We start from the raw sequence: 26,441 nt of genomic DNA on the forward strand, positions 1-26,441 counted from the left end.
ACCATGCCGAGAACCGGCCAGTCTGAAGGAGAGATGGCAGGAGGGAGGTTGTGCTGGGCGGAGCTTCTGCTCAATTGCCATGATAATGGAAGCTAGGCTGCTAGGGGCATCCTCAGCAGCCGGGAAAGGCGTTCGATCCAATGGGGAAGAGGATCGCCGAGCCCTCTGAGGCGGGGCCCTCCAAGCACGAGCTAACCGAACCCCAGACTGCCAGAATTGCTTTCCCAGCGCAGGTCAGCACCAGGGGCAGGCCGGGCCAGAAGACGGCCCAAAGTGCCCAAAATGCCAACATCCGACAATAATAAGGCATGTGCCAACTGCGGTATCGTATCCTCGTTACCGGGCCTGCTAGTCCTGTGGGCACCGCTGACCAGAATAAGCTACAGATTTGCAGAACGGCGGTCTTGTGTGATGTTTGTTGGCCCACGATTTATGGAGCTGTCGGTGGTATTCGTTGCTGGTCACACCACGCGCTCCTCGCTAGCCTCGCCAGTTTTCAGCACGGCCTCTATGCTGTGCAGAACTCTACTGTATGCAATTTGATAAACAGCTGTCACGACTCACAACTAACTTCTTCTGTTCGGTCTGTTACAACACATGGAATGAACCCCATGCCCTTGACATGAGTTGACCCCTCGGTGATGTGATACAATACCCTCAACATGGTGAACAGGACGGGCTGAGCCATTACTGGGGTCTGTTGCGCTCCATGTCTTGGACACGGAATACGCAGCTGAGTGCCTGCCACGAACACGACAGGCTTGGAAAGGCCTTTATGTTTTGTTTCAATCTTAAACAGGGCTTGGCTTGGATATTTGGATAGGATAACTAGGTAACAAACATCCTTGCTACGAACTCGCCTCTTGGCCAAACCACAGGACGGGACGACGAACAAGCTCATGCCATTTGGAAAATCAAGAAATTAAGGAAAACCCCAACCGTGCTGGGAATGCCACAGCCGTGGTAGCGTGCTATCCGTCAAGCCGTCGAGTCTGTGCTAGATTAGCCCGTCGGCTGTGGTGTCAACAGCTAAAAACAAAAACTCTATTCAACATCCAAGTACACCGTTGATATGCTATGAATGATTACCTATCTCCAGCTGTGTTGCACGCCCGCCCACGAAGAGAGACAGGGACCCTGGCAAGAAAGCTGGAAAGAACCGCCATGATCCATCCATCATCCTACGACTTGAGGTGGCATCCAACTTCGCTTCGAGGAGGCGGCAGCAGTGCCTTCTTTTGCAAGAGATAATAAAGCCATCATCAATCTATTCCAATGCAATACCACCTTTCGTAAAATGAGAAAGGGGTGTAGGCGCATCGAGCCAGCCATGCAAGCCCAGCCGGTACTGTCGAATGGCGGATGGCGAATGGCATAAAGGGCATGGACAAGGTATGGAGATGGAGCCCTTGTCAACTGCACAAGTGGATACGGACAGTACAGTACCTTGCTTGTGCCGTCTGGGCCGCCTGGGCTGGCCAATAACAGGCGGCAATGGCCACCCTTGCGCGTTCTTCCCAGCCCCTTGTTCGCCAACCCTGGTCGATACCAAGTCGGCTAGCAATGGGGAGATGCTGATCGTTCTCTGTTAGCATTGTTTCCGTTTGGGTGAGATGTTTGTACCTGCTGTACGTACCCTGTTAGTGGCATGCGTGTTGTAACCTACCGTATTAGGCCTTTGTGTGTGTGTTTTTTTGGAGGGAGCTTGCAACTTGGGAGGAGCAACACTGGGATGGATTGGAACCGGGCACCTTCTTGATAGACAGACATCAACTGGAGCAAGCAAGGCACGCAGACAGGATGTGACATCCGCCCAGAGTGATCAGCTCCTACCCTCCTACCCTCCTGCCCTCCTGCCCTCTGGCCCTCTGGCCCGCCGTCCATCAGTCCACACGTCCACACGTCCACACTGCGAGGGAGACTTGCTAGCACCTGTCATTGAATGGTAGGTACAATGGCAGGTAAACATGTAAACCCATTCAATGCTCCCATTGGATCGAGACGAACCACTCCTCATGCATGTAGGAAGCTGCTGCTGCTGCCGCCACTGCCACTGCGGTTTGTAGTTAAATTCCGACTTCCCCCCTTCCTTCCTCTCATCAGTCTCCTTCCATTCTTTCTCCTTCCCACCTCCCTCCTAATTGCCGTCACTCACCAACGAGACGAAGCGAGTTAAAAGTCGTGGTCGAAGCAGAAGATCGTCTGGAACCTTTCCTATCTTCATTCGCTATATACTGTTTGTCCATTGTTTGTACAAAGCTATTTCGACAAGCCGGCATTCTTCTTACATTGCTATTATTGTCAATCAGTATTCCACACGATTTCGCTACCCCCGCGTAATATCCATTCAAGATGAAGTCCACAATCGTTGCCTCGTCCACCCTCTTGGGCCTCGCCCTCGCCGTGCCCCAGGGTATCACCGACAAGCTCACCCCGACCGGCTCTGCCCCGGCTGGCTGCACTGGTTCTTTCGATGGCTCCTTCGAGATCACCGTCGCCAAGATCACCGAGAAGAAGCGCAGCGTCATGCCCGAGGTTCGTACTCATATCTTATCAAGCAGTTGGACCCTTCACGAAGAACAGCACTAACAGTACCTACAGAGACGTGCGGAATGCGGCAAGGGAGGCGTCCTCGTCATGACCCTGAAGGATGGCACGGCCAAGGATGCCCAGGATCGCATTGGTTACATCGCCTCGAACAACCAGTTCCAGTTCGACAAGCCCGCTCAAGCCGGTGCTCTCCTCACCAGCGGTTTCTCCGTCTGCGAGAACAACGTGCTTGCTCTGGGCGACACCAAGACCTTCTACCGCTGCCTCTCTGGTACCTTCTACAACCTGTACAACAAGAACTGGGCCGAGCAATGCGAGCCTGTTTCTATCATCGCTCTGCCTTGCGGCGGCAAGGACACTGTGTCTCAAGTTCCTGACGGCCAGGTTGTCGGCACCACTGTTGTCCAGACCACCATTGTCACCGCCTTGAGCGATGGTCAACCCCAGGTTGTCACCACCGGTGTTCCCATCCCCTTGTGCCAGATTGGCGATGGTCAGGTCCAGGTTCACACCACCCCTTGCGCCTCTGTGACCTCAGTGCCCGCCACCAAGGCCACCCCTACGGCACCTGTCAGTCAGATCAGTGATGGTCAGATCCAGGTTCCTCCCCCAACACCGCCGCGCCCCCGCCACCTGCAGCTCCTACTGGTTCTGCCACTGCGGGACCCCAGCCTCCGGCAACCACTGCGTACCCTACCGCCCCTGGAGCTTCTTCAGCACCGTCAGCACCGTCGGCCCCGTCGGTCCCGTCGACCCCGACTGGCGGTAACGTTACCATCCCCACGAGCCCGTCGAGCCCGTCGAGCCCCAACGTTCCCAGCCAGCCCTCGCCCAGCTCTCCTGCTGAATCCCCATCGGCTCCCCCTACTAACGGGTCAAGCAAGATGGCCGCTGGATCGATTGGTGCTCTCATCGTCGGCATGGTGGCTGCCATTGTCTCTCTTTAAGTTTTCTGTTTCTTGATTTGAGTAGCGGCGGTGATAGTCGCTGCACTAATAACGACTGATTAATGGGTTGTACGTGGACAAGACGTGATGGAAAAGGTTAATAATGGTTTCTGAGATTGAAGCTGCCGGGCGCCGCTCAGAAAGGGATTTTCACTCTACTGGCTTGAGGTCAGCTTCACTAAAGCCCGCCCTCGCGCGGTTTTTTGGAGACCAACTGAGCGAAGAAGCGGAGGCGCTTGGACGTAGCGACGATGCATGGCCTTGGTGGTGGAGGTAATTGAACATGCGTGGAGATGCAAGCGCAATACACATAGTGCATAAAACGAATATGATCAATACATGACATCCCCATTGGCACTTGTTTTGGTCCTCGTTTCCGATATCCAAATGACAATTGCGCCCAAGTGACTTCATCTCAAACGTCTTTGGCGCATGCAGGAAGTTGTGCTACAGCTTAGGCAGTGCTACGTACATCTGCATTCCTACTGATCGTAGTCGTACTCGTCCTGTCACGCATAGCCAGCGAACCTTAACTCACAACGGCTTTGAGAATCGCTGGAGTTTGCGTGCATACATGCCAGATTGTGCGGTGACAACAACTGCCATGCAATACGACTTACCGCCACATGCACAACTGCCGATCCGAGTGGCTTAACAATTCCTGTTTTATCCTGCCCATCTCTGCAACCGAGCAGCGGGCTACCATGGTCGATGTTTTCGAGGTTCGACAAGAAAAACCTGATTAATGTTGATTTACATAGTATGATGGGTAAATAAGTGCACATCCACCGTGTAGTGACAGGGTTGTTATGCTCACGTTATGTTAAAATAATGCGCGTTATTTAAAGATCTGGCTCGTGCTCGGTACTTGACAAAGGGGTCGTTATTTCGGCCTCCTACCACGTATGCTTTTAGTTGAATCATTTTATATATGGCGGCCATATGTGTGTATATGTAGATCATCGTATTTTTTTTCTTTTTCTTTTTCGCGGTGACAGTCATGCCACCGACATGCATGCGTGTATGCGGGGGTGGTGGTGACGCGCCAGCCGATCCGCCTCGGCTGGGTCGGGTATCTAAGTATCTACAAAGGTAATGTATGAGCGTACATATGTGCATGTATGTAGGTACGTAGGTTTGATCTTGCTACAAACCGAATGCATACATGGGTGGTTGGGCTATGCAGTATGTCATCATTCGTATGTATATTCGTTGATGTTATTGTTTGACATGTGTTGTAAGAAAGGACGCTTGATGTAGGTAGATAGGAGGGTCGGCCTGGCTGGTTGGGTAGGTATAAAATGTGGCGATACACGCGTGTGTTGTCTTCAAGCTGCGGGGTGGCTATTGGGACACCCACCCGCCACTTATATCTATCCTTGTGGCGGGCGGGGCGAGTTGAGGGGAAGGACGATCTCGTTAGTATGTAATAATGGTAATAAGTCGGATCGTATATTAGTTATCACAAGTATTGCACAGTGTTGTGTGGCGGTTTGCCGGCATGAGTCTTTGGTCGAGAGCGAGGGCCGAATATGCCGTTCTCATGAGGGCTCAGCGGCTAGGCACGTTGCCTTTCATCCTTGCACACCGAGGCAGGTTGTTAGGGAATATCTTGATTGATTACCACCACACCTAAGTCTTGAGCGTAACTTTGTATCGGTCGGAATGCTCCTGCCTGGTCACCGCTATAAGGGGTGAGACACAGCGCCTCCGAGCCGGAAGACAGCATCGGAAACGGCGTAAACGATAAGTGATCAAATATGATGAAGTATATAAGAGTGACAGTCCATAGGAGGTATGTGCGACCTTTCAAATTATATACAGAGAGAAGAGTAAATGGCTCGGGTTATCCCTCGACCCCCTTTTCAGGTAAATCCCAGTACTCATAGGTAATGCGGACTCGGACGAGGAACCCTTTTCCACCAGCATACTTTAGAACGAGAGCTTCTGCCCAGCGTTGGCCTTGACCGAGGCCTTGACGCTGCCGGAGCCGAGCTTGGCGTACGAGTAGGGGACCGAGGTCAGGCTGCCCTTGGGGGCCGAGTTGGCGCTGCCGCCGAGCCTGACGTCGTTGACGACGGCGTAGCCGGTGGAGTCGCTGTCGTCGCTGAAGATGGCCTTCTTGTTGGAGTTCTCGAAGACGGAGCTCTCGATTAGGAGCTGGGCGCCCATGCGGGTGTTGATGCCGCTCGCGAGCACCTTGTTGTAGTAGTTGCTGTTTTCCACAAGATCAGCATGAGTCCTACCGTTACTGTAGAACAAGTGAAGATGGATGGAACTCACTTGTAGATGTGGCCGGTACCGAAGCGGAACGAGGGAGCGCGCGAGTTGATGTTCTCCCAGTAGTTGTTGGCGTAGGTGACGTGGAGGTGGCCGGTGTCCTCCTTGCCGTTGCTGTCCGAGTGGCCGACGAGGGAGCCCTTCCAGTGGTCGTGGAGGTAGGTGTTGGAGATGGTGACCCACTCGCAGGCGTGGGTGACGTCGATGAGGCCGTCGTAGTAGTCCTTGTCGTGGTCCATGTCGTTGGAGACGTCGACGTGGTCGACCCAGACGTTCTTGGAGTTCTGGATCGTCAGGATGTCGCCGTTCTCGGCCACGACCTTGGACATCTTCATGTTCCGGACGATGACGTTGGACTGCTTGTTGATGGTGAGACCGACGCCGGTCATGCCTATTGTGATTGTTAGTGTCAGTCACCGGATCAGTCAAGTGTTCGGAGGTTCACTTACTCGAGCCAGAGGCGCCGATGATGGACTTGTTGGACTTGACGCGGACCTTGGTGTTGCCCGAGATGGAGCCCTTCACGACAATGACCATCTTGTTGCTAGACTCCGCGGCAGCCGTGAACTGCGCCAGGCTTGAGACAGTAGTGGTGGTACCACCCGTACCGCCAGTAGTGCTGAATAGCTTGGTCAACAGAAGTCCACAATAGCTATCGCTCGACGACTCAAGATACTACTCACCCGCCATTCTGAGTGCAGTAGCCGACGTTGCAGGCATCGGTGATACTGGCACGCTTCTCAATGGTTCGCGCGTCCAGAGGGCCGTTCTCAGTAGGCGTAGGGGAAGCGGCGACAATGCCGAAGACGGCAACGAGAGCAGTGGTCGGCTTCATGATTGGATCAGGAGAGTGCTACTTGAGGCGCGAATATCAGTCCACCACATATTGACATGGTATGGATGGATTTGCTCCTTCTTATAGAGCTTCCCACCCACGAGTCCCATGCCGTCGTAATTGCTTGGCGACAAGGTTGGAACGTTTTCACCCATTGATATGTCCATGATGGCAGGCGCCAATCAAAGCCCCTGGCAAAACGACCAAGGATGTCCAAGATGGTAGCGAAGCACTCATCTCCGTCCGTGGTCTGGCGGACTGGACGACATGCGTCTTGGTGGTGTAAAATGATTGGTGGAAATATGGCAAGCAAGGGAAACATGGCCCTGAAGCAAGTCTGTGCTGGCCATCGTAGAGAGATCCGCACTGACTGTGGGGTAAAAGGGGTAAGGCAAGCGGTAACAGCCGCGGCAGAGGCGGCTTGTTCCCGTACGAACTCCCTGTCGTTCGACTGACAACTGGTCTATCGATCGTGCGATGAGTTTCAAACATGCCTTGGGAGCCCACGACTACTGACACCACGCAGTTGTTTGTCGGTGTCGGTCGATAAGACCGAGTTCATGGGTCGTCACCACCCATCCTGAGGAGCATTGTTTCTGCTCTGGGAGTTATGATATGTGCCGAGAAAACGACCATGCCATTTCGCGTCGAGCATGCCAGGCAAAGTCGAATCGAGTGAAGTCCACGGCGAATTTTCCCGCCAATGATTAGTAACACACCCTTGGCCCCGATGGTCATCAACTTCTAACGTGTTTCTCTGGGCATTCCAGATTGCGATGCGGGGTGGTCCAATGAACGCCGCGGACATAGATTCCCTTCTGGGCCGGCAGTTATCTTGGCAAAAGCTTGATCCCGCATGCTGACCGATCCGGCAGCTGGTAAGCTTGATAAACCCACAATCAACGCGGACGAACTGGCGCCCTATGCAATGACGATCATTCAAGGCGGTAATACGATGGCCGCCAACTTGGGTCTCGTGTCTGGCGCCAAAACCATTCGTGGAATATGGATCAGGCGTATATCCTAAAAGTAAGCATATTCGATGCCTGCATAGAGACTATTGTCTGTAGTCGGTCGTGGACAGTCGATGCTTGCCTCCTCCTGCATGCCAGAGAGCTGCAAACAGCCTCCTGCCCATCATTCCGCGAATCGAGTTCTAAGGACAGCGCGATAGCACCGCAACTATTCGATGTAGGCAATGGGGCAACAAGCAATGATGATCCCCTTTGCCAACGGAGGAACTGTTCTTGAGTTCCTAATACCAGCAGAAAGGTGTCAGTCAAATTCCCCCCTAATTCTGGCATTATGCGTTGGTGGTAGTCATGGGTCGAGTAGCAACTGCCGTGTCTGCCACCCCAGTACGGTCACCGATTGTTGTCCGGCCTGTCCGCATATACTCAGTAGTTCTAAGTAGTTTTACCACTGAGTGATCAGAGGCGTCTCGCTGGATGTGGTTGTAATAGGGCGTGCAACGCATATAGTTCCCTGTCAACAACAGTTGGTGCAGCGCTGCTTGTGATTCTTAAGAGGATCCTCTCGGCACAAGTTACTCGTTCATCGATATCAGTCTCCGATGTAGGTCGAGCTCGCTCTGCCAGGAGAGGCTGAGAGTTGTGGATAGATTTTCTGTTCCGAATGGCGAGGCTCAGAACAACCTCGTGGAGTATATGAATCCGCACTCGGCGTATGTGTCCCTGCCTCCTCCGCTGGCGGCTGATATTCCAGGGCTATTACCTCTGACTGGATCCTGGAGGGCGAAGAGCATTTTTGCCGGCCGGGAGTCTCCATGGGCGATCTCGTGCTCGTGAAGAACTGATAGGCCCTGCAAGGCATGCCATACAACAAGGTATTGAAATTACCCTCTACGCAACGGCTTTGGCGCGACATCCTCTAGGCGCCGATATGGTCAAAAGCGGAACTTGCTCGAGCGACTTGAGCTTTCCTTCTGGGCATCCGAATGGGCTCCACTCCCCCGGCTCTCTTTCCACCCCCCTACCCTGAACTTCACCATCCATAAGCATATCTTCGTCTCATGTTGATATAGCGTCCGATAAGAGCTCGCCACTTCACCAACGACAACAACAACAATCAAAGGCCTGGTTAGCTCAATCGGTAGAGCGTGAGACTCTTACTTGCGCAGCTCCTTTGGTGTTCGCTTGGAGATAATCTCAAGGCTGCGGGTTCGACCCCCGCATCGGGCTCAATTCCTGATGCGTTCCACCCGGTGGAACAAGCTCAACCTGAGAATTTCTATTCTTTTTTCTTTTTCTGTTGCATCTTCTGGCAATTCTTTTTGTTTAGTTTTGTCAGGTACGGAGAAACCGTCAACTCATGATGGTGTCTCAAGACCTTGAACATCGTACGCCTTGCTTACTGTAGATACGACTGACTGATTGGGTGCTTGACAAAATCGAACTTGATTAGTGACATGCTCGAAACAACCGCGCTGCCTTTTTACTCTGCCGTTCCCATCTATTTCGGTCAACTACATCTAATTTGTAGGACGGGGCAGGGCTGGAGTTTTAGGGGCGACCCAAGTCCAGCGACTGGACCTACGGTGCCAGGCACGAAGATGTCGAGTCGGATATAATAGAGTTGCCTGAACGTGTCCGTTTATTCACGGATCGAACACACCTATTTCTCATGACCAGCCGTCGCCACCTCGAGGATCTCCTTCTCCAGCCCGGGAACGTGCACATACGCTATGCCGGCGTCCTGCAGCTTCTGCCTGCCCGAGTTGTCGCTCACAAACTTCTCGGGCTCGTACACGCCGACGTAGACGGTGCGGATCTTGGCCGCGCCGATCTGCAGGATCCGGTCCACGCAGGGCAGGTTCCCGCTGAGCCGGAACGAGCACGGCTCCATGGTCGTGTAGAGCGCGACGTCGTCGGGCAGGACGGCGGCCAGAGCGCTGCCGCCGTCGGCGTCGTCGCCGCTGAGGGAGTGCTGCTGCGCCAGCTTCTCGAAACAGCACTGCTCCGCGTGGGTGTTGCCGGGCAGCTCCAGGGTGTAGCCCGTCGACAGGACCTCGTTGGTGGCGGCGTTCACCAGGATGGCCCCCACGCGGTAGTTGCTGGGCTTTGGGGGTGATTTCTGCGCCAGTGATAGGGCGTGTCTGAGGTAGGCCTCATGATCCCCGGCCGCGATGTCGAGGGGCGGGAGGGAAGAATTGGCCATTTTGTAGTAGAGGTAAGGAGCCGGGCTGTGGGTTTGACGATCCGGTCGATTTAGAATCAAAATAAGATTCAATGTCCTTGCCCAGTTGCTGTTTTTGATTCAGATTGGCCAGCATCAATGGTTGGCTGGCCTCCATCATCCCCCAATTCATGCATGAACTGCCCCGCCATCCATCAATTACAACCACTGTAACCTAGCTACGATAAGATAAAGTGCCCCAAGACGCGACGCGCCGTCAATTAAGCACATGCATCATCAGTCGCATTGAGCCCGCGCCCGTCATCTTGCCTTCTTTCACTTCAATCGCTACTCCCCCAAGTCCAATCAAGATGTCCGACTCAGAAGACCACGCAGAGGATCTTGCCCAGGATGAACTGCCCACAGTCAACCCGTACGAGGTCTTGGCCTTGGAGCGATCTGCGACGGGTGACCAGATCAAGTCCGCCTATCGCAAGCTCGCCTTGAAGCACCACCCTGGTAAGTTCAGCGGTAACTTCCCTTCTTCCTTGGGCTCTTCACTAGGAACAATCCTGATGATCCGACTCCAACCTGGCAGACAAGGTCACGGACCCCTCCCAGAAGCAAGAAGCCACGCAGAAATTCCAAGAAATCGCCTTCGCCTACGCCGTGCTCTCGGACCCGGCCCGCCGCAAGCGCTACGACGAGACGGGCTCGACCTCGGAGGCCATCGTGGACGCCGACGGCTTCAGCTGGTCCGAGTTCTACAGCGCGCAGTTCCGCGACGCCATCTCGGACGACGCCATCGCCAAGTTCGCCGCCGTCTACAAGGGCTCGGACGAAGAGAAGGACGATGTGCTGGCCGCGTACGAGCAGGGGGAGGGCGACATGGACGTGGTCTACGAGCGGGTGATGCTGAGCGACGTCCTCGAGGACGACGCGCGGTTCCGCGCCATCATCGACGAGGCTATCGAGAGCGAGGACGTGCCGGCGTTCGAGGCTTACACTAAGGAGACGAAGAAATCGAAGAAGGCCAGAGTCGACGCAGCTAAGGGCGAGGCGAACGAGGCCGAGGAGTACGCGAAGGAGCTGGGTATTCACGACAAGTTATTTGGAGGTGGCAAAGACGGTGGCAGTGGCGGCAACAGCACCGCGAAGAAAGGCAAGAAGAGCAAGAAGGACTCCTCCGAGGATGCTTTGGCCGCTTTGATCCGCGGAAAACAGCAGAGCCGGGAACGGCAGCAGAACGACTTCTTTGCCGGCCTGGAAGCCAAGTACGGTGGTGGCTCGAAGAAGGGCAAGAAGAGAACCCACGACGAGGAAATGGAAGAACCTCCCGAGGAAGCCTTCGCGGCCGTCGGGGCTCGCAAGAAGGGCAAGACGGCGGACAGCTCCAGTGGCAGCACTCGCCGCTCGGGACGAACGAAGAAGTGATGCACGAGACGACGGCATCTCTTTTTCTCTCATTTTCCTTGTACATCATGGCGGCCTCGGAGTTTAGGACATAGGTATCCCCTTTGGAGGGAACACGAGTGAGGATCAGGCGTTTTTATTGTCACGGCTTGATCGTGATGGCACCAGCTTCTTCAGGGCAAACCAAGGTTCTCTGAATAATCCAGATTCATTTACACAAATGCAACCATAATCATATATGCCTACGCTACAGTAATTAATTGATTTCGGCTTGTGATAATTTGACAATGAGTGTTGTCAAGCTGTATGCCTGCTCTTTAGAGAGAAATGTTGAATTACATGTCCCCTGGGCAACAACAGCGAACGCGTGCCCCTCCAAACCAAGCGCGTCAAGCTCCAATGCAAGCACCTTAACATGCTTTTTGGCTTTAATCCGTCGCCGATCTCAGATCCGCACACTGCTTTCGCCGGACATCCATCTTACCCAATGCGCCTTGTCGCCGAGAAGAGTTGCAAAGGAACCGCGCTCAGTGCGGGTGAAATAATAATGCCATGACCAGCGCCACTGGCACGACCAAGGACAGCGGCACCGACAACAGCGACAAGAAGTATGAGTTCTACCCGGAATACTGCAACGCCGTCTCCCCCACCATCAACAAGTGGTGCCCGCTGACGGCGCAACACATCCACGACCTGAGCTGGAAAGTCCGAATCGACAGTAAGCTTCCTTCCTTTGGTCGCTTTAAACACCGCTATGCCAGCTCTGAAGAAAATGGCGCCTGACAAAGTCCAGCCAGCTAACAGAAAGCCATCAACCGACCGCAGATCAGAAGTACGTCTTCTTCCACCTCAACCACCCCATCTACTGGGTCCGCATCGTCGGCGTCGTCGTCGCCATCGACTCCTTCTACAGCCGCCGCATCTACACCATCGACGACAGCAGCGGCGCCTGCATCGAGTGCTGCGTGACCCTGCCCCCGCCCGAGAAAACCACCTCGGCCCCTACCACCACCAACACCACAACGGCCACGAACAGCAACAACAACAACAGCAACAGCAACAGCAACAGCAACCCTCTCCTCCCGCCGCCCCCGCCCGACCCCTACCCGGGCATCGAGACCGGCCTCGTCGTCGAGGTCAAGGGCGCCCTGACCCTGTTCCGCAACCAGCCGCAGATCGACGTGACCAAGATGGCGCACCTGCGCTCGACGAGCGCCGAGGTGGCCTTCTGGGGCAAGATCCGCGCGTTCCGGGAGGGGATGCTGGCGAGCCCCTGGTTCGTTGACGCGGGCACGGCGAGGCGGCTCAAGCGGGAGAACGAGAAGGACGTGGTGCGGAGGAACCGCCGCGAGGAACGGGAGAGGAGGGAGCGGCAGCAGCAGCAGCGACTCGTTGGTGGAAGGTCGGGCGGGGGGAGAGTGGATAGTAAGAAGAGCAGCACGACAGCAACAAGCGCCTACGACGAGGAAAGGCGGAAGAGAAGCAGGAGGGACGAAGCAAATACTAGCAGAGACCACACGAGGGATCCTCGACGACAAAAGCGCGAAGGTGGGGAACGAAGGAGCAGCAGGAGGAAAACGGACGATGATGCAGATCAGGAGGAGGCCACTTCAGAGCAACCCGAACGGCGATCGGAGCGGCACCGAGAAGACGGCAAGAACGGGTGGGAGGGAAAGCCGTCTTTGAGGCACAAACCGCAACGGCCATCCAAGCTGAGCGAGGTGGCTACCTACACCGAGGGGAAGTACGATGCCTTGGGGCTTTGAGCTTTTACGATGCGGTAACGATTCCTGTTGGGCGGGCGGCGCTTTTTGTTTTACGGAAGGTGAATCGTATCTTCACTGTTGGGTCTTCTGAGCGAGGCGTTTCGGGTTTTGATTATCACGAATTTCGATGTACGGTCTTTAGATGTATTGAAAGCAGGTTTTTGTGTATACTATACTTTTCGTTGTTTTGCATAGCATCTCACTGCATTGTTTGTTCATCGTCGGCTTTTTATGTGCTTGGTACTGCCAGAGGCCTCTAGAAGTTGGGCTTGCCAGCAAACCGCTCGTTCTGCACAATCTCGATCCAGTAGCCATCGGGGTCCAGGACGAAAGCCACGTTCTTCATGCGGCCGTCTGTGAGGCGCTTCTTCCAGTTGACCTTCATGCTCTCGAGGCGCTCGCACGCCGAGTCGAGGTGGTCCACAGAGACGCCTGGGTTTTTTTTTCTTCGGTTAGTACAGCAACAGAAGCATCACGAAGAAGAAACAGCCGAAACTCACAGATGTGACCGAAGCCCTGGGGCTGCGCGTTGCCGTCGTGGTACTTGAAGCTCTCGTCCTTCTCGGTGCCGTAGTTCCACGTGAGCTCGAGGAGGCCCTCGTAGTCGGCCGTGAAGCCGCCCTCGGGCACGCCCTTGGTGCCGGGGTAGCCGAGGAAGTACAGGTTGAAGCCGGCGGACTCCTGCTCGACGGTGCGGAGCAGGGTCATGCCCATGGTCTCCTGGTAGAACTTGAGGGACTTCTCGGCGTCCTTGACGCGGATCATGGTGTGGTTCTATTGGACGTTAGTAGTGAGTAGGCCCGAGTCAAGAGAGTAGGGCAGTAGGAGAGTGGGCGAGCCAGTATTACGTACCATGCGGTAAGTCTTGGGGTCGGTAGCGCTGGGGTCCGATGGCTCGTTGGGGTCGTCGGCGCCTTTGGTGCCGGCCTTGAGGCTGACGACCTCGACCCAGTAGCCGTCCGGGTCGAGGGCGAAGGCGATGTTCTTCATGCGGCCGTCCGTCAGCTTCTTCTGGAACTTGTAGCCGGCCTGCTCGATGCGGTTGCAGGCGGCTTGGATGTGGTCGACGCTGATGCAGATGTGGCCGAAGCCGCGGTGCGGCTCCTTGTTGCCGTTGTTGACCGTGTAGCTGTCGTCATTCTCGGTGCCGTAGTTGTGCGTCCTGCACTGTGAGTCAGCCTACCACATCGTCCAAGGGGGGGAGAGATGTAGTGAACTTACAGCTCAACGACACCCTCTCGGTCGAATGTGGTGTTGCCCGAGGACAGGGCGCCGGGCGAGTCGTAGGCCAGGAAGTAGAGATCAAACTTATTGTCCGGGAACTCGAGCTTCTTGATCAAGCTCATACCAAGGAACTCATAGAACTTCACTATAATCAATCAATCCAAGAGCCTCATTGGTCAGCCAGCCGTAAGCATGTCTCAGTATAGCGCTATATGCCGCACGCTATACTCGGACGTGGATCTGAGAACCTTGAGGGATAGTAGCATACCGGAAGCCTTGGGGTCCTTCACGCGGAGCCTATCACACCGCAGCGTTTTGATCAGTCTTCGGGTATTCCCGTGTTTCTCATGACAGAGCAGGCCTATAAAGGCAGGGGGGGCTTACATGGAGTGGTTGAACTTGTAGTTCTTGGTGTCCGTTGTGGTCGCCATGGTTGCAAAAGTTCGTGCCGAAGAAGCAGCTACTTGGCGATTCTTGGTCAGCTCTATGATCTGCCTGACCTTTGGCGTTGGTGAATGAGGCTCACCTAAGATTCGAGGAGTCTGAGATAGTAGACCGGTCTGTAGTCGGATTCGCTGAAAGGCTCGGAGAGTGGACATTCGGTTTTGAGTATGAGAAGAGGTTTGTCCGATGGTGGGCTTACTGGACCCTGATTTGTGAGTCTGTAACGTGTAATGCACATACAAAGCGGGACAAGCAGTAACGAACGGGTGATGACGTTAAGTGTTTATTATTGGAGACATTATACAACCGGGCCTGCAAAAGCTTGAGCTGAGCTACCCCGCACCAGAGCTACGATAAATGCAAAGCCCCGATAATGAGATACAAGCTGCCCTTCTCGAATCCATAGGTAAGTAGTCCTACCAGACTGTCTTGACCCCTTTCTATCTCGTCGTTAAAAGGCAATACTAACACACACGCAATAGCAAGGGAAAACACCATATCGCCCTCGAGCTTTGTCATCTCGGTTTTTTTATCTTCTAAGGAAAACAATTGTCCGGCTTGTTTGTTGCCACTGAAAACCCCGTTTTGATAGAATCCTGGACACCTACCTCCCTATCCTGGAACTCAACTTTTTTCCCACTCTCGAAACTAGCCCCCATGGTGTAATGTACAAGATTTGACAATAAGGAAAATTGGCGTCGGAATGCCACAAGTATTGAGCCTTGGCGAGGCGCACCAGAGGATTATGCTACCATCTTGGCAACAAGATCGCGGAGAATAGCGACCAATAGAACGTAAATGTGCAAGATTACGTGTTTCGCAATTAAGCCAATGGTTTGACTTGCGAGTAAGATAACGTTATTAGGACGGAATTGAAGACTTGATGGCGGCCTTGAAGGCGTCGAGGCCAGCGTCTTCGTTGCTCAGGCCATCGCTTGGGGCGGCGAAGAAGGCGACGGCAATAATAACATACATCGCCATCAACTAATAAACAGGGTCAGCGAGAGTCACGATCGCAAATCCACTGTCACTTACCATGACACCCTCAAGGTAGTTCGATTTGCCATCTTGAACTGTGTAGATGACGACGAGAACGGCAAGAATAAAGGCAATGGTTTCAACTATTGTGTTCGCTGTCAGTATGTGGGTTACCCTTTCAGGGGGTTCTCGTATACGTACAAGTCTCGAAGCGCATCGTCATGTCATGACCCATGATCCACCCCAGAACGACCAGGAACGGCGTCACGAACATGGCAATCTGAATACTGGATCCAATTGCGACTTGCATAGCCTGAACTCCTATTAGTGACATCCGCTCCATATCGCGCCAGCTCTCCTGAATAGCACATACCAAATCCATATTGTTCTTGACAGCCACAACAACGGCAGTAACATGTTCAGCCGCGTTTCCGACAATGGGAATCAAGATGAGACCGATGAAGTTGCGGCTGATATTGGCGCGTTCTACCAGCGCGTCGATGCTGTCAACCAGATAATCGGCGCACACGGCGACCAGCACAGTAGTGACGATCAAGATAGCGCCAGAAGCCCAGGCTCCGAGCAGGGGCTCGTCTTCACATTCTGATGTAACTAGAACCTCTCCATTGGCCTCTTCCTCGTCTCCAGGGCTGCGCTGGGGCTGCTGCTTCGACTTGGGCACGAAAAGGTTGTGGTGGGTTCTCAGAGAGAAGTTGAGGTAAAACGCGTACATGATGAGCAAGATGATGGCCGTACCGCGCGAAAGGTTGAGAATCGTTTGCTGGCGCTCATCGGGGTCGTTGTTCGAGGAACTCTGCATAACCATGGACAGCTATTCGGCGAGTCAGTCGACCCTTGTCATGGACGAGTCGTACGTATCAAGGGTTCGTTGACTTACAGCACTAGGAACCACCATAGAGGCAGCCGCGAGCATGAGCAGCGAGCAGGTTGTTTGTGCTGTGATATCAGTGAACTCCTGCTCCTTTCCTGCACCCGCGTCGTCTCTCATGTTCTTGAGTCCGCCGAAGAAGAAGCACATGCCCATTACAAGGAGAAGGTTGGAAAGGATCGAGCCAATCATGGAAGACTTGACCACCGCATACTGTCTTTCCTTCAGGGCGATAACGCTAACCTGTACACGAAACCCGTATTAGTATCCTGCACGCCCAATGCGATTTCGAGTCTCTTACAATCAATTCAACTGCGTTGCCGAATGTCGCGTTCAACAAGCCACCCAGCTGCTCACCGAGCTTCGCCGAGATATCCTCCGTCGCGTTTGAGAGAACGGCAGCAAGTGGGATGATAGCAAAGAAGTTGATGACGAAAACGGCGACAGGGTCCATTCCGGTCATGCCGGCCACAAGACCAATGGGCACGCAAAACAGAAGAATGTTGATCTTGCCTGAATGGTTGTGTTAGAGTTAGTCGGCGAGTTCCCCGTGGAATCGACAGTGTCCTGCCGGCTTCACTTACTTCTCAGTAGAGTCGCCTTGATGATATGCCACATCTGAGCAGGGAATTTCACAAGGGGATTGTCGCTGTCCATGCCTGGCGTGTACCACAGGTCGAGGAAGAACCTGTAGGTGTCGCTGTGAATGCGGTTTTGGGCAGGGCTAGAGCCGCCCATCAGGGGGTGGTTTCCTGGATGTGGCCATTTTGGGGCACATTTTGAGGCATGGTGTTCTTGCGCGGCAGGGTGATGCCACGGATTAGACCTCGAACACTCGGTAAAGCTATATTTGATATCGCGAGGAGGCGCGCCGTTGGTCAGTTTCAATTTCGCATTGGTATCGGGCCGCGCTGGGGATTATATCGAAGACCGCTTTGCACCATACTCCGCCGCTGCCGGGCAACAATGTACACCAGTCCAAGGTAGGGTTGGGATCGATAGCAGACAAGGGCGATGCAAGGTAGCGTGCACAGGCTCGGATGACCAGGTCAGGGGTATGTGGGATCAACGGGATGCTATAGAAAAAGCGAGGGGGAGGTGTAGAAAAGTGTGCTGCGGCAGTAGACCAAAGCTTGGGAGTGTGATATACTCACACATGATTCAGTAAGACACGAAATCTATACAAAAAGTGCGATGATAAGAGTAGTTAGATTGACAATTTCGTGGGGTAACGCCTAACTCTGTACACAGCCGCGTGACGAGTCAAGGCGAGAGAGGAGACAAAGGGCGACGGTGAAGGCAAGGCCGCAAATGGCCAAGTGGCGTGGTGGATTGCTGGCTTGGCTCGGGACTGGTATCGCGGGACTTTGGCCGGTTGCTTATTATCTCGCTCGCGCGTTGCTTCTCCTCTGCCTAGGTTCGCGCTGATCTCGTGCAGAAAGACGGGCGGGTTAGTGGAGGGCGCAGTCCTGTCCTCATGCGTGTGGCACCAAACTGAGTATGGAAAGGAGATGGGTGGTGGTAAGGTGAGAGAGTAGGACGAATCGAAGAGGAAGCTGATAGTTCGCAGCTTGGGCGGAAGGGGAGATTGAGAGTAGATTCCTCGGCAAGAGAGCAGGAGAGAGGCGCTTTCTTGGTTAGGCAAGCCGGCGGGTGGACCGTGGACCGTGGACCGTGGGAGACTGGGAAACTGGTCTCAGATGCACGCTAGTAGTACTACACAACAACGGCCGGCGGGAGCATTCGGTCATGGATGCCCTGAACAGTACTGAAGGGGCCGGGTCTGAGCTCAGGTTACTCGTCGGTGTTGTAACTTCTCGTGTCGGCTGTCCTTGTGTCGTCATTTGGAGAGATGACAGTCTCCTCTTTTCCACTGGCAGATCGCCGAATTACAAGCTTCACTGCTGCAGCGTATAAGTAAGTACCTACAGCGGTCCCCGGTTTAGTGGATGACGCGCCAAGCAAACCACTATAATTCAATGGGGAGCTTGGCCCGGCTGCGACTGGAGCTGCGAACTTGCTGGGCCTTGGGCCCTGGTGCTTGGGGCTTGCTACTTTAGGCTGCCTGGCTGTTGGCTGCAGCGCGCGCGGGTGGAAATTCAGTGGAATCGGCCGGGAAGCTCCAGGTAAAACGAAAGTTCTATATCTAGTCGCTAGCAGGGGTAGCTCTGTTTCGTATCACGCCGCATGCTGAACCTTCCAGGCCTCTGGGCCTCTGGGCCTCTGGGGGGTTTCGGTCAGGCCAGCTTGCCACGCTGTAGATCAACAGCACAGGTTGCCGCTTGTCGGTTGTCGCTTCTATCATATCAGGTATTGATTGATCCATCCATCATCTTTCGACAATCGAATAACCCAAGCAAGATCCGATCATTCCAACTTCTGATACCCGGCATGAGACGATTATCAGTTGACCGACCCTAATCTCCAAGCCCCAGCAAGCCACTGGCCACACAGGTAGCGTATCAGTAACAAGTCATGACCGCACAGGCCCGTGTGCGTACATGAATACTACATGTGCATATGCAATGCCGACACTAATAAGAGAGAGCGAGGAGAGCTCTCGAACGGGATGGATGGCCCAACTACTGCAACTCCAGATGCACGTGGGATGTAGCTTCGCACGTACGTTTCCATGATCCAGAATCACCACATTCCTTCGATTGGCCGAATCTCACAAAGTCTATCTGCCGCCCATCTACAGTCCACCACGTCAGGAAGAAAAAGGAACGTCGTATCCAATTAAACATACAGGCTGATAACAGAGACAGGCTGCATGCTCTAGGGCGCTCGTCGAAGATGAGGATCGATGTGCGAGGTTGAGTAGAAAGCGACTGCCAAGAGTGGCTGAGCTGCCCAGACCTCCTTCTTGTGCAACAGCTAGGTTACTTGTACGGAGGTCTTCTGGCTGCAGCCAAGAAACGCGGGACTCGAAACATCAGGAACATCCCCACCTACTCTGAACGGAGGCCTCCCAAAGCCAAGACCGGGACAAGGAGATTCCTCGCCCAGCTTCCGTGCATGTTATTTGTTGTGACTTGCTTTCCCTCCTAGCCCTCAAGCCCCCGGTTTCGAGCCCGCTGGGTCGCCCATCATTTTACAGAACTATGCTGCGGATATGGCCATTGACTTTTTGTTTGCTCGCATGCTTATTGAGCTTCATCCTTCTTGCGGTAATAATTACGGAAAGTACCACAGCGTCTCCCATGAATGACTTCCGCTGGATGGATTTAGCTGCTTGGCGTCCGATCTACTGAAGCAGGGACGACAGGGGCATCCCCGAGTCTCGACCGTCGGGCGCTTATCGATAAAAGCTCGCCTAGCAAATGACAAGTTCCTCCGACATGTCCGGATGTGTACCATCGATCGTCAGTGGGATGCAGGTTTGGGCTGCAAGCCAACTAGAGTGCCGAATGCGTCCCCCGATGACATATGCGATTTTAGGGTCGTTGCAAACAAGCAAGCCCGTGTCCCCCCTTTTCACCACCCTTCTTCCTCTTGGAGTTCTCTCCGTATGACTGTATGCATATGCAACCCATCTCGCCCTCGTTGGCCTGTCTGCCGCCTTGTTGCGCAAAGGGTGAAAAACTGGTTTGTATGATACGACCACCAATGGTTCGCTGCTTGGCAAGCCGCGGCGTCCCAGTTGACTCGGTGCCAAACGGGGCTGGAAATTCTTGTCTAGGTTCTATTGTTCTAGGTCTACCTTGCGCCTGACGATCAAGGCCTATCGCCATGTGTTGTTCATCAACATTGGTTTCGTGCGCCAAGCACCTATAAGCTCGGCCATCCTCATTTTCGACTCGGTCATGCCACTTGGCACCGCCCTAGTGAAGCCCCCTAATGTGCCAAATCATTCCATGCGCCCTCGGTTGCCACATAAATGGATAACCTCGTCTATGTGCATCGTGTTCGTTATGCGTATCTCGTCAAGTGTCGTCCCGTTCTTGATCTCCGGTCATTTAGAGAAAAGCTGCGCCACGAAATGAATCAGTCCCAATGTGCGGTGAATGTGCCTCCGTAGCAGCTCAGCTTACCTGCAGCGTACGATTGGTACCAAGTCAAAGAAGCACCGCCATCGAGCCAAGACGGATCGAAGTTCTTCGCGTTGAAGAAAGCCCACGCCGACTTGGGATCGGCCGTTGCCAGGTTGCCATAGAGGATGCCTCTCCACCCTCCTTCAACCTTGTCTGCGCGGCCCTTGTCGAAATACGTCTCCCACTCCTGTTGCACAAACTTGGGGGGGCGCGTGAGCTTCGAACTGGGAAGAAGTGGGATCATATGGATTCCTTGGATGTATTCGATATTCGCCCCGAAATAAGTCGTGTGGTCACATTTGTTCTCGAACAAAATGCCAGCAACCCGATTTCCAATAAAGTTCGACGGCTGCACTTTGTTGTCCGACGTATAGAGATAGTACTGGCTGAGTGACCGTGTAATGATTGAGAGCATCAAGTTGCCTCTGGCCTCCATGTTGCCGTCCTTGATGGTATGGCCCCACATCTTGATGGCGTATGCGTGCATCGCGTCTTCTGAACTCGACTCCTGATCCTATTGCCCGAGTAAGCACACCGCCTCGGTGCAGGAATACCATCTCACCTACCTTGCCATCGAGAGTCTCATACAGCCCGTGAGCCCAACTATGCCCGTGATACCAGTCAAAGTTCCGATGGACAGGGAAATATCTGTCAGCGCTCGACGGGTTGGCTACGTCTCGGACAAGGGTGTTTACATAGTCGACGTTCGTCTTGGTCAGCCACGTCGGATCTAGCTTCCCAATAATGGCGGCTGCCAATATGAAATAGCCATAGTGAAAATGATGGTCATTGTAGTAAGTGTTCCCAAAATCAGCGCCGCTGTTTCCCGTTAGGTATGTGGCTGAAGACACTATCCCGCCCCATGCACCTGAACATCGTCAGTCTACTACGTCAACTCTCCCAGACAACTGCAACCTACTTTCGTAATAGAGAGGAAACTGCTGCCTGTTTGCTACAAACCGACCAAATGCTGCTTTCAGGTTCGTGAGACCTGTTTGTGCAAGTTTTTGGTTCTGCAGCATGTCGTGGACAGCATAACAGAGATGCGCGAATTTAGCAAGGGCCTGCAGAATTGATGAGCCAGCAATACGATGGACGTCTCGGATCGATATCCTACCTTGCCACCGAAATACATTGAGTTTTGGTTCGTTTGTTGATCCACGTCTTGGGAAAGCTCCTTCAGAGCCATCGGGAGGATTGCGTTGACAAGCTGTGGCTTCACGGTCGACTTGCTTCCGGTGACAGGATCCCATGGGGCAAAGCCCATGGAAACAGGCATATTAGGCTCAACCATGGTCCAAGAGTCTGCGATTACCGCAGTGGCCATGCCCTTGGTCGTCGTCTGAAGCTGCAATTTGGTCACAGCATTGTGTGTTTCGGTATCAAAGGAATCGATGTGATGAGGCAAAGCATACATCATCAATTTACCGTTGAATACTCCGGCCTTCTTGTACTTGAAGGTATAGGTACCTGTATTGCCGGAACTCGTCCCGGATAAAGTAACGCCTGTAGGGTAAGTACCTGACGCAGCATCAATCAGGCTCTCGGCATTGCCCGGATCTTTGACGATTTGGATGATGCCGTTGTACGGTTTTGCCGCCTTGGCGTGGGCATTGTTGATGACTTGCAGGTCGAAGGAATCGCCTTTCTCAGAGTAAGCGTAAACATGCCATACTTTGCCATCCTCGAGGTAGACGGTGTACTTGGTAACACCCTGCTTCGGACCTCTGGTTGACTTTGTTACTGTCTTGAAGAAGACACCAGTGCTGATGGCCGGGGTGGATCCGTGATAAACCGCTGTCACATAGGCCATTCCTTGGACCAGTGGAAAGGTAATGAGAGGTTTACTCCCGGCCTTCTCCAGTAGGTTGACATTGACTGATTGCGATTCCATCGTGTCGACGGTCAACGCCGAGCTCGAGCCCAGCTCGAGTGCCGACAAACACAGAGACTGTATTCCTACCGGATTCAGGAAGTACTTTGCAGCCCCGGTGCCAGGCGAAGTTTGGCCGTACACCCTTTGGCTCGCTTCGATGTGGGAGACCGACAGGCCCCAGCTGGACGAGGCTCCCTGACCCTTCGCCCATGCAACAGAGTACGGATGGAGATATGTTGGAGCATTTTGGTTCCCGAGGAAAAAGTTAGCGTAGAATTTGTTTGTCTGATGTGGCCCATTCCCAACGACACCAAGGCGAGGTACCGGGTGATCTTTCCGGGCCTCGAAGCTAGCTGATGGTGCATTGGTGGCAATGGGATGCCTAAATATATCCGATGATGCAGCAACCTCAGCCATGGTGGGCGTACTCGAAGGTTGCAAAGCTGGTCCAAATGGCACCAATAAAGCCGTCGGTTCTGGTATACTGCCGGTAGGAAAAGGGGCAATGCTTGGCCTCCCTTCGGTTTCAAGAGCAGCTATCACTTTTCCAGTAGTGTCGGGTGTCAATGAGGCTGCAGGCGGTAATATCTGTACTGTCCCAGGAGGTGTTAAGCTAGTTACGACTGCGACAGGTTCATATCCTTCTCGGTAAGGGTTCGCAATGACGGACAGGGGAAGGTAGCCCTCTCGTAAGACGCCACGCTTGATCAGACCCGTACTGGTCTCCTTGGCTGGGTGGTCTGTAGGAGAATCTAGAGGTGCGGATCGGGCAAAGTTGATCTGCAACAATGTTAGTAGGGTGGTGAGCCACATGACGAAAAAGCAGAAAGGGGGGTTAATGTCGAGGGGTGGTATTTGGGGCTTGATTTCCCAAGTTGAATCTTAGAAGCAAAAACGTGACCTGAGGTCGACAGTGAAAGGAGGCGCTATGGTTTTCTCCAGGAAGAACAAGTAACAGCGAAACGAGCAAAATATATCTTGATGTTGGCAATAGCAGCACAAAGCCACGAGCGCACGTGTGAGGCGTGAATGACACAGGTGATGGTTAAGCAAGAAACCCTCACCAGCCGAAAGAAGGATATAAAGGCAATAATATGCCATGTTTGGAACGAGCTTTCGTTTACCGAGTAACAGAGAGTGGGTGTGAATAAACACACGCGACGGGGTAGCAAACTCAATGAAGTGCTACGGGCGAAGAATGCGGTGTCTTGTGAACACGGAGTAAAGCCGCTGTCTTACCTCAGGTTCAGTTACCGAGAGCCTAGAACGGGGTTAGGAATGTGACTGTAGGCACCAGCTCGAGAAATATAGAACGACGAGCAAGGTGAAAACTACTGAAAGAAAAGATGTATGGAACTAGTAGGAACCGTAAGTTTTGTATAACATATAAAGCGATGGTGGTCAGGCGTAGGAAAGCATCACGAGGTGTGTGATCTGGAGGTTGGCTTGTTGTGAATCAGACGTTGGCCAAGGTTTCAGTGGACAGGTTGGACGAACTCGAGGTTGAGTAAATGCAGTGACGCACGTCCAACCAGCTGGAGACTTGATTGAATCATCTCTTCCGCGGGGAAACGGCTGGGGGATGATGTCGAAATCCATCTTGGAAAAGGCAGGGCAAGAGCACATGCCTCTGTTGGCCACTTACACAACAGTCGTGACTGCGGTTGCCAGGAGGTTTTTAGCCAGCGGTTTGGTTTGGAGCTGCTTCTTCCCCTCAGCACGCTTCGAAATTCTGAGGAGTCGGTTTTGCTGCAACCCGACGGGCGAAAGAAGACTACCAAAACTTGGAGTCCCTGGTCATCTGTTCGTTTATATTGTAGTGAGGAAGTTCTTGCTTTTCCGCAAAAGACGGTAAATCGTGTCAGTCAGAGGTTTGCAACGTCAACTCATTCGCTCGCTTCTTGAGTTTGGGGGGGGGGCTCATATGCCGTCCTACCCGTTCCAAGAGCATTGGCACCATTAGGTTAGTGGGGCCGCCAACGTCGGAACATTGATGGAAGGTCTGCGAGGGCCTGAAACAGTTTTGCTTGGCATCGAAGACCGTGACGATCTGCATCTATTAATGGCAGTCAAGTGTTGTTATTATACGAAATCACGCGAGGGCTATGTAAACTTTATATACCAGTGGAGAGTGTTTTCGTGGTGAAAGTCTTATCTTGTGGCATCGTGCGAATGCAATGCAGGCAGTGTTGACCAGCTGCGACGAACCAAACACCCACATCGAATTCCTTGGGCATAGATGGCGACGCATCTCAAGAGCACAATCTGAACATGATGTTGTTACTTCTTGGCTGCGCATCTGTTATATAGGCCTGGTGTTTCCTCCCAGACTCGATAAGCCGGCAGCCGAGAAAGCAGCCAGTGTGTGCCAAGACAAATAATCAGATCTCCCCTATTTGGAAGTCAATGGCTCGGCACCGACTCTTATCTGATCCGGTAAAGCCCCGAAGCCCGGCTTTGGAGTTTGCTTGTGCTGTTTACATACAATAAGGCCACCCACGCTGTACTAGTATGGAGGAGATAGAGAGCCAGGCATCTATATAGGCATTTACTCTCTCCGAGTCTTGATTGCCCTATGATGGGAGAGTGATAGGATGCCATTCATTTCATAACCCAACCATTCGAAGTTTCCATCAATCTACTCAGAACCAACCCAGCAGCACCCATTGTCACCATGCTCCAAAAGGCAGGACTGATCGCGAGTTTCGTCGCCTACGCATTCCGCTTCCTGGGCGAGTTGGCATGGGAGTCCATCGAGAACAGACATCGCCAGCTCCATTCCCTAGCCCGTGCCGCGTGGTCGTCATTGAGCTCTATTCGCATTTCCACTTCACGTGGGTGCTGCCGCGGTTCTGCGTCGTGGGCCAAGAGCACAAGGCCTTCATTCCTTACGGCCCCTTTCTGAAAGGCGTGCCAGAGGGTTGGGTCCGCTGGATCCGCGACCGGGTGGCCAAGGTGGACAAGGGATCGCGTCTGGCTCGAGAAGAGCCGGGAGCAGATCCCGTACGCGCTCTTGGTGATAGCCACCGGCGCCGGCGCGGCAGAGGGACTGCCCTCCCGGGTCGCCGCGGACACGAAAGCCGAGGGCGTCGCTCTGCTGCAAGACATGCAGCGCAGCATCAAAGAGGCGCAGCATTTGGTCGTGGTAGGCGGCGGTGCCGCCGGCGTCGAGCTTGCGGCCGACGCGAAGCACAAGTATCCTGAGAAGCACGCCACTCTAGTGCACTCAAGGGAAGCCGTGATGCACCGATTTGGGCCCGAGCTGCAAGCCGCGGCCTTACAAGGCCTGAACGATCTGGGGGTTGCAACGATCCTTCAAGAGGGGACCGCAACCAACAGTATCGCCGAGGGTCAGATCACCCTACAGTCCGGCCGAAGAATCAAGTGCGACTTGTTGGTAAGTTGGTGACTATGTTAGGAGAGAGACCATGACAGACTGACAACCTGGTAGGTCAATTGTACCGGCCAGAACCCGTCTTCGAGCTTCGTGGCTGGACTGGCGCCAGAAGCTATCTCGCCAACTGTCACCATTCGCGTCAAACCAACATTACAAGTTCAGGACGAGAAGCTGCCTAACGTATATGTATGCGGCGATGTTGCCGCGGTCGGGATCGACAATCCCAACGCCCGCTCTGCAATGCGGCAGGGCATGGTCGTTTGCTACAACGTCGTCCGGGCAGCAACCGGCTGCTCACCCACTAAAACGTATAAGCCATTCTGGGGAGAGGGCGTCATCAAATTGACGCTTGGTCTGGTGAGTAATAGCGAGCAGTCACTGGTTTCCTGCAAGCTGTAGCTAATACACAAAATAGGACAAGTCGATCTCGCACATGGGTGATGGGAAGACGGAGCTATGGTGGCAAAGCAGAGAAAAAAGCCTTGACCTTATGCCTGCTGAAGCATGGAAACACTTGAGTGCCAAGCCGTTTGAGGACGACGACAAATCAGAGAAAAAGGTAGAATGAGCAATACCCAGACTGTCGTGTCGCTAGACGCCCATGTGCGAATAGAGCCCATTAAGATGATAGACTCGAGTTCAAAAGATGTAGTTGGCCCAGCACCAACCCTAG

At 53.6% G+C, this 26,441-nt stretch overlaps 9 protein-coding genes across 9 annotated transcripts; 4 read left to right on the forward strand and 5 right to left on the reverse strand.

The window, feature by feature from the left end:
* Window positions 1-2,352: 2,352 nt before the first annotated feature.
* Window positions 2,353-3,497, forward strand: PG986_011808 (uncharacterized protein; the record flags this gene model as incomplete). The annotated part of the gene is made up of 3 exons (XM_066848030.1): window positions 2,353-2,535; window positions 2,602-3,150; window positions 3,222-3,497. 3 exons carry the CDS (start codon window positions 2,353-2,355, stop codon window positions 3,495-3,497), a joined length of 1,008 nt encoding a protein of 335 aa, XP_066694726.1.
* A 1,932-nt stretch (window positions 3,498-5,429) lies between these two features.
* Window positions 5,430-6,612, reverse strand: PG986_011809 (pectate lyase B; the record flags this gene model as incomplete). The annotated part of the gene is made up of 4 exons (XM_066848031.1): window positions 5,430-5,712; window positions 5,781-6,168; window positions 6,227-6,396; window positions 6,461-6,612. The coding sequence occupies 4 exons, from the start codon at window positions 6,610-6,612 to the stop codon at window positions 5,430-5,432; spliced, it is 993 nt and encodes a 330-aa protein (XP_066694727.1).
* A 2,634-nt stretch (window positions 6,613-9,246) lies between these two features.
* Window positions 9,247-9,789, reverse strand: PG986_011810 (Cytidine and deoxycytidylate deaminase zinc-binding region; the record flags this gene model as incomplete). Its single annotated transcript, XM_066848032.1, has 1 exon — window positions 9,247-9,789. One exon carries the CDS (start codon window positions 9,787-9,789, stop codon window positions 9,247-9,249), a length of 543 nt encoding a protein of 180 aa, XP_066694728.1.
* Window positions 9,790-10,118: 329 nt separating this feature from the next.
* On the forward strand, window positions 10,119-11,181 carry PG986_011811 (uncharacterized protein; the record flags this gene model as incomplete). Its single annotated transcript, XM_066848033.1, has 2 exons — window positions 10,119-10,266; window positions 10,346-11,181. The coding sequence occupies 2 exons, from the start codon at window positions 10,119-10,121 to the stop codon at window positions 11,179-11,181; spliced, it is 984 nt and encodes a 327-aa protein (XP_066694729.1).
* A 531-nt stretch (window positions 11,182-11,712) lies between these two features.
* On the forward strand, window positions 11,713-12,926 carry PG986_011812 (uncharacterized protein; the record flags this gene model as incomplete). Its single annotated transcript, XM_066848034.1, has 2 exons — window positions 11,713-11,878; window positions 11,986-12,926. The coding sequence occupies 2 exons, from the start codon at window positions 11,713-11,715 to the stop codon at window positions 12,924-12,926; spliced, it is 1,107 nt and encodes a 368-aa protein (XP_066694730.1).
* A 256-nt stretch (window positions 12,927-13,182) lies between these two features.
* PG986_011813 (Glyoxalase/Bleomycin resistance protein/Dihydroxybiphenyl dioxygenase) lies at window positions 13,183-14,749 on the reverse strand (the record flags this gene model as incomplete). Its single annotated transcript, XM_066848035.1, has 6 exons — window positions 13,183-13,358; window positions 13,427-13,700; window positions 13,779-14,088; window positions 14,148-14,295; window positions 14,419-14,447; window positions 14,535-14,749. The coding sequence occupies 6 exons, from the start codon at window positions 14,747-14,749 to the stop codon at window positions 13,183-13,185; spliced, it is 1,152 nt and encodes a 383-aa protein (XP_066694731.1).
* A 706-nt stretch (window positions 14,750-15,455) lies between these two features.
* PG986_011814 (Ca2+ transporter) lies at window positions 15,456-17,199 on the reverse strand (the record flags this gene model as incomplete). The annotated part of the gene is made up of 6 exons (XM_066848036.1): window positions 15,456-15,578; window positions 15,630-15,715; window positions 15,774-16,386; window positions 16,471-16,704; window positions 16,763-16,974; window positions 17,046-17,199. The coding sequence occupies 6 exons, from the start codon at window positions 17,197-17,199 to the stop codon at window positions 15,456-15,458; spliced, it is 1,422 nt and encodes a 473-aa protein (XP_066694732.1).
* A 3,249-nt stretch (window positions 17,200-20,448) lies between these two features.
* Window positions 20,449-23,970, reverse strand: PG986_011815 (glycosyl hydrolase family 81; the record flags this gene model as incomplete). Its single annotated transcript, XM_066848037.1, has 6 exons — window positions 20,449-21,009; window positions 21,062-21,363; window positions 21,415-21,559; window positions 21,613-23,232; window positions 23,611-23,632; window positions 23,897-23,970. The coding sequence occupies 6 exons, from the start codon at window positions 23,968-23,970 to the stop codon at window positions 20,449-20,451; spliced, it is 2,724 nt and encodes a 907-aa protein (XP_066694733.1).
* A 1,075-nt stretch (window positions 23,971-25,045) lies between these two features.
* Window positions 25,046-26,336, forward strand: PG986_011816 (apoptosis-inducing factor; the record flags this gene model as incomplete). Its single annotated transcript, XM_066848038.1, has 5 exons — window positions 25,046-25,107; window positions 25,158-25,326; window positions 25,355-25,768; window positions 25,823-26,125; window positions 26,184-26,336. The coding sequence occupies 5 exons, from the start codon at window positions 25,046-25,048 to the stop codon at window positions 26,334-26,336; spliced, it is 1,101 nt and encodes a 366-aa protein (XP_066694734.1).
* Window positions 26,337-26,441: the final 105 nt, after the last annotated feature.

This window comes from Apiospora aurea (assembly GCF_038362705.1).
Source record: "Apiospora aurea strain CBS 24483 chromosome Unknown utg000008l_segment0_segment0, whole genome shotgun sequence".
NCBI lineage: Eukaryota > Fungi > Ascomycota > Sordariomycetes > Amphisphaeriales > Apiosporaceae > Apiospora > Apiospora aurea.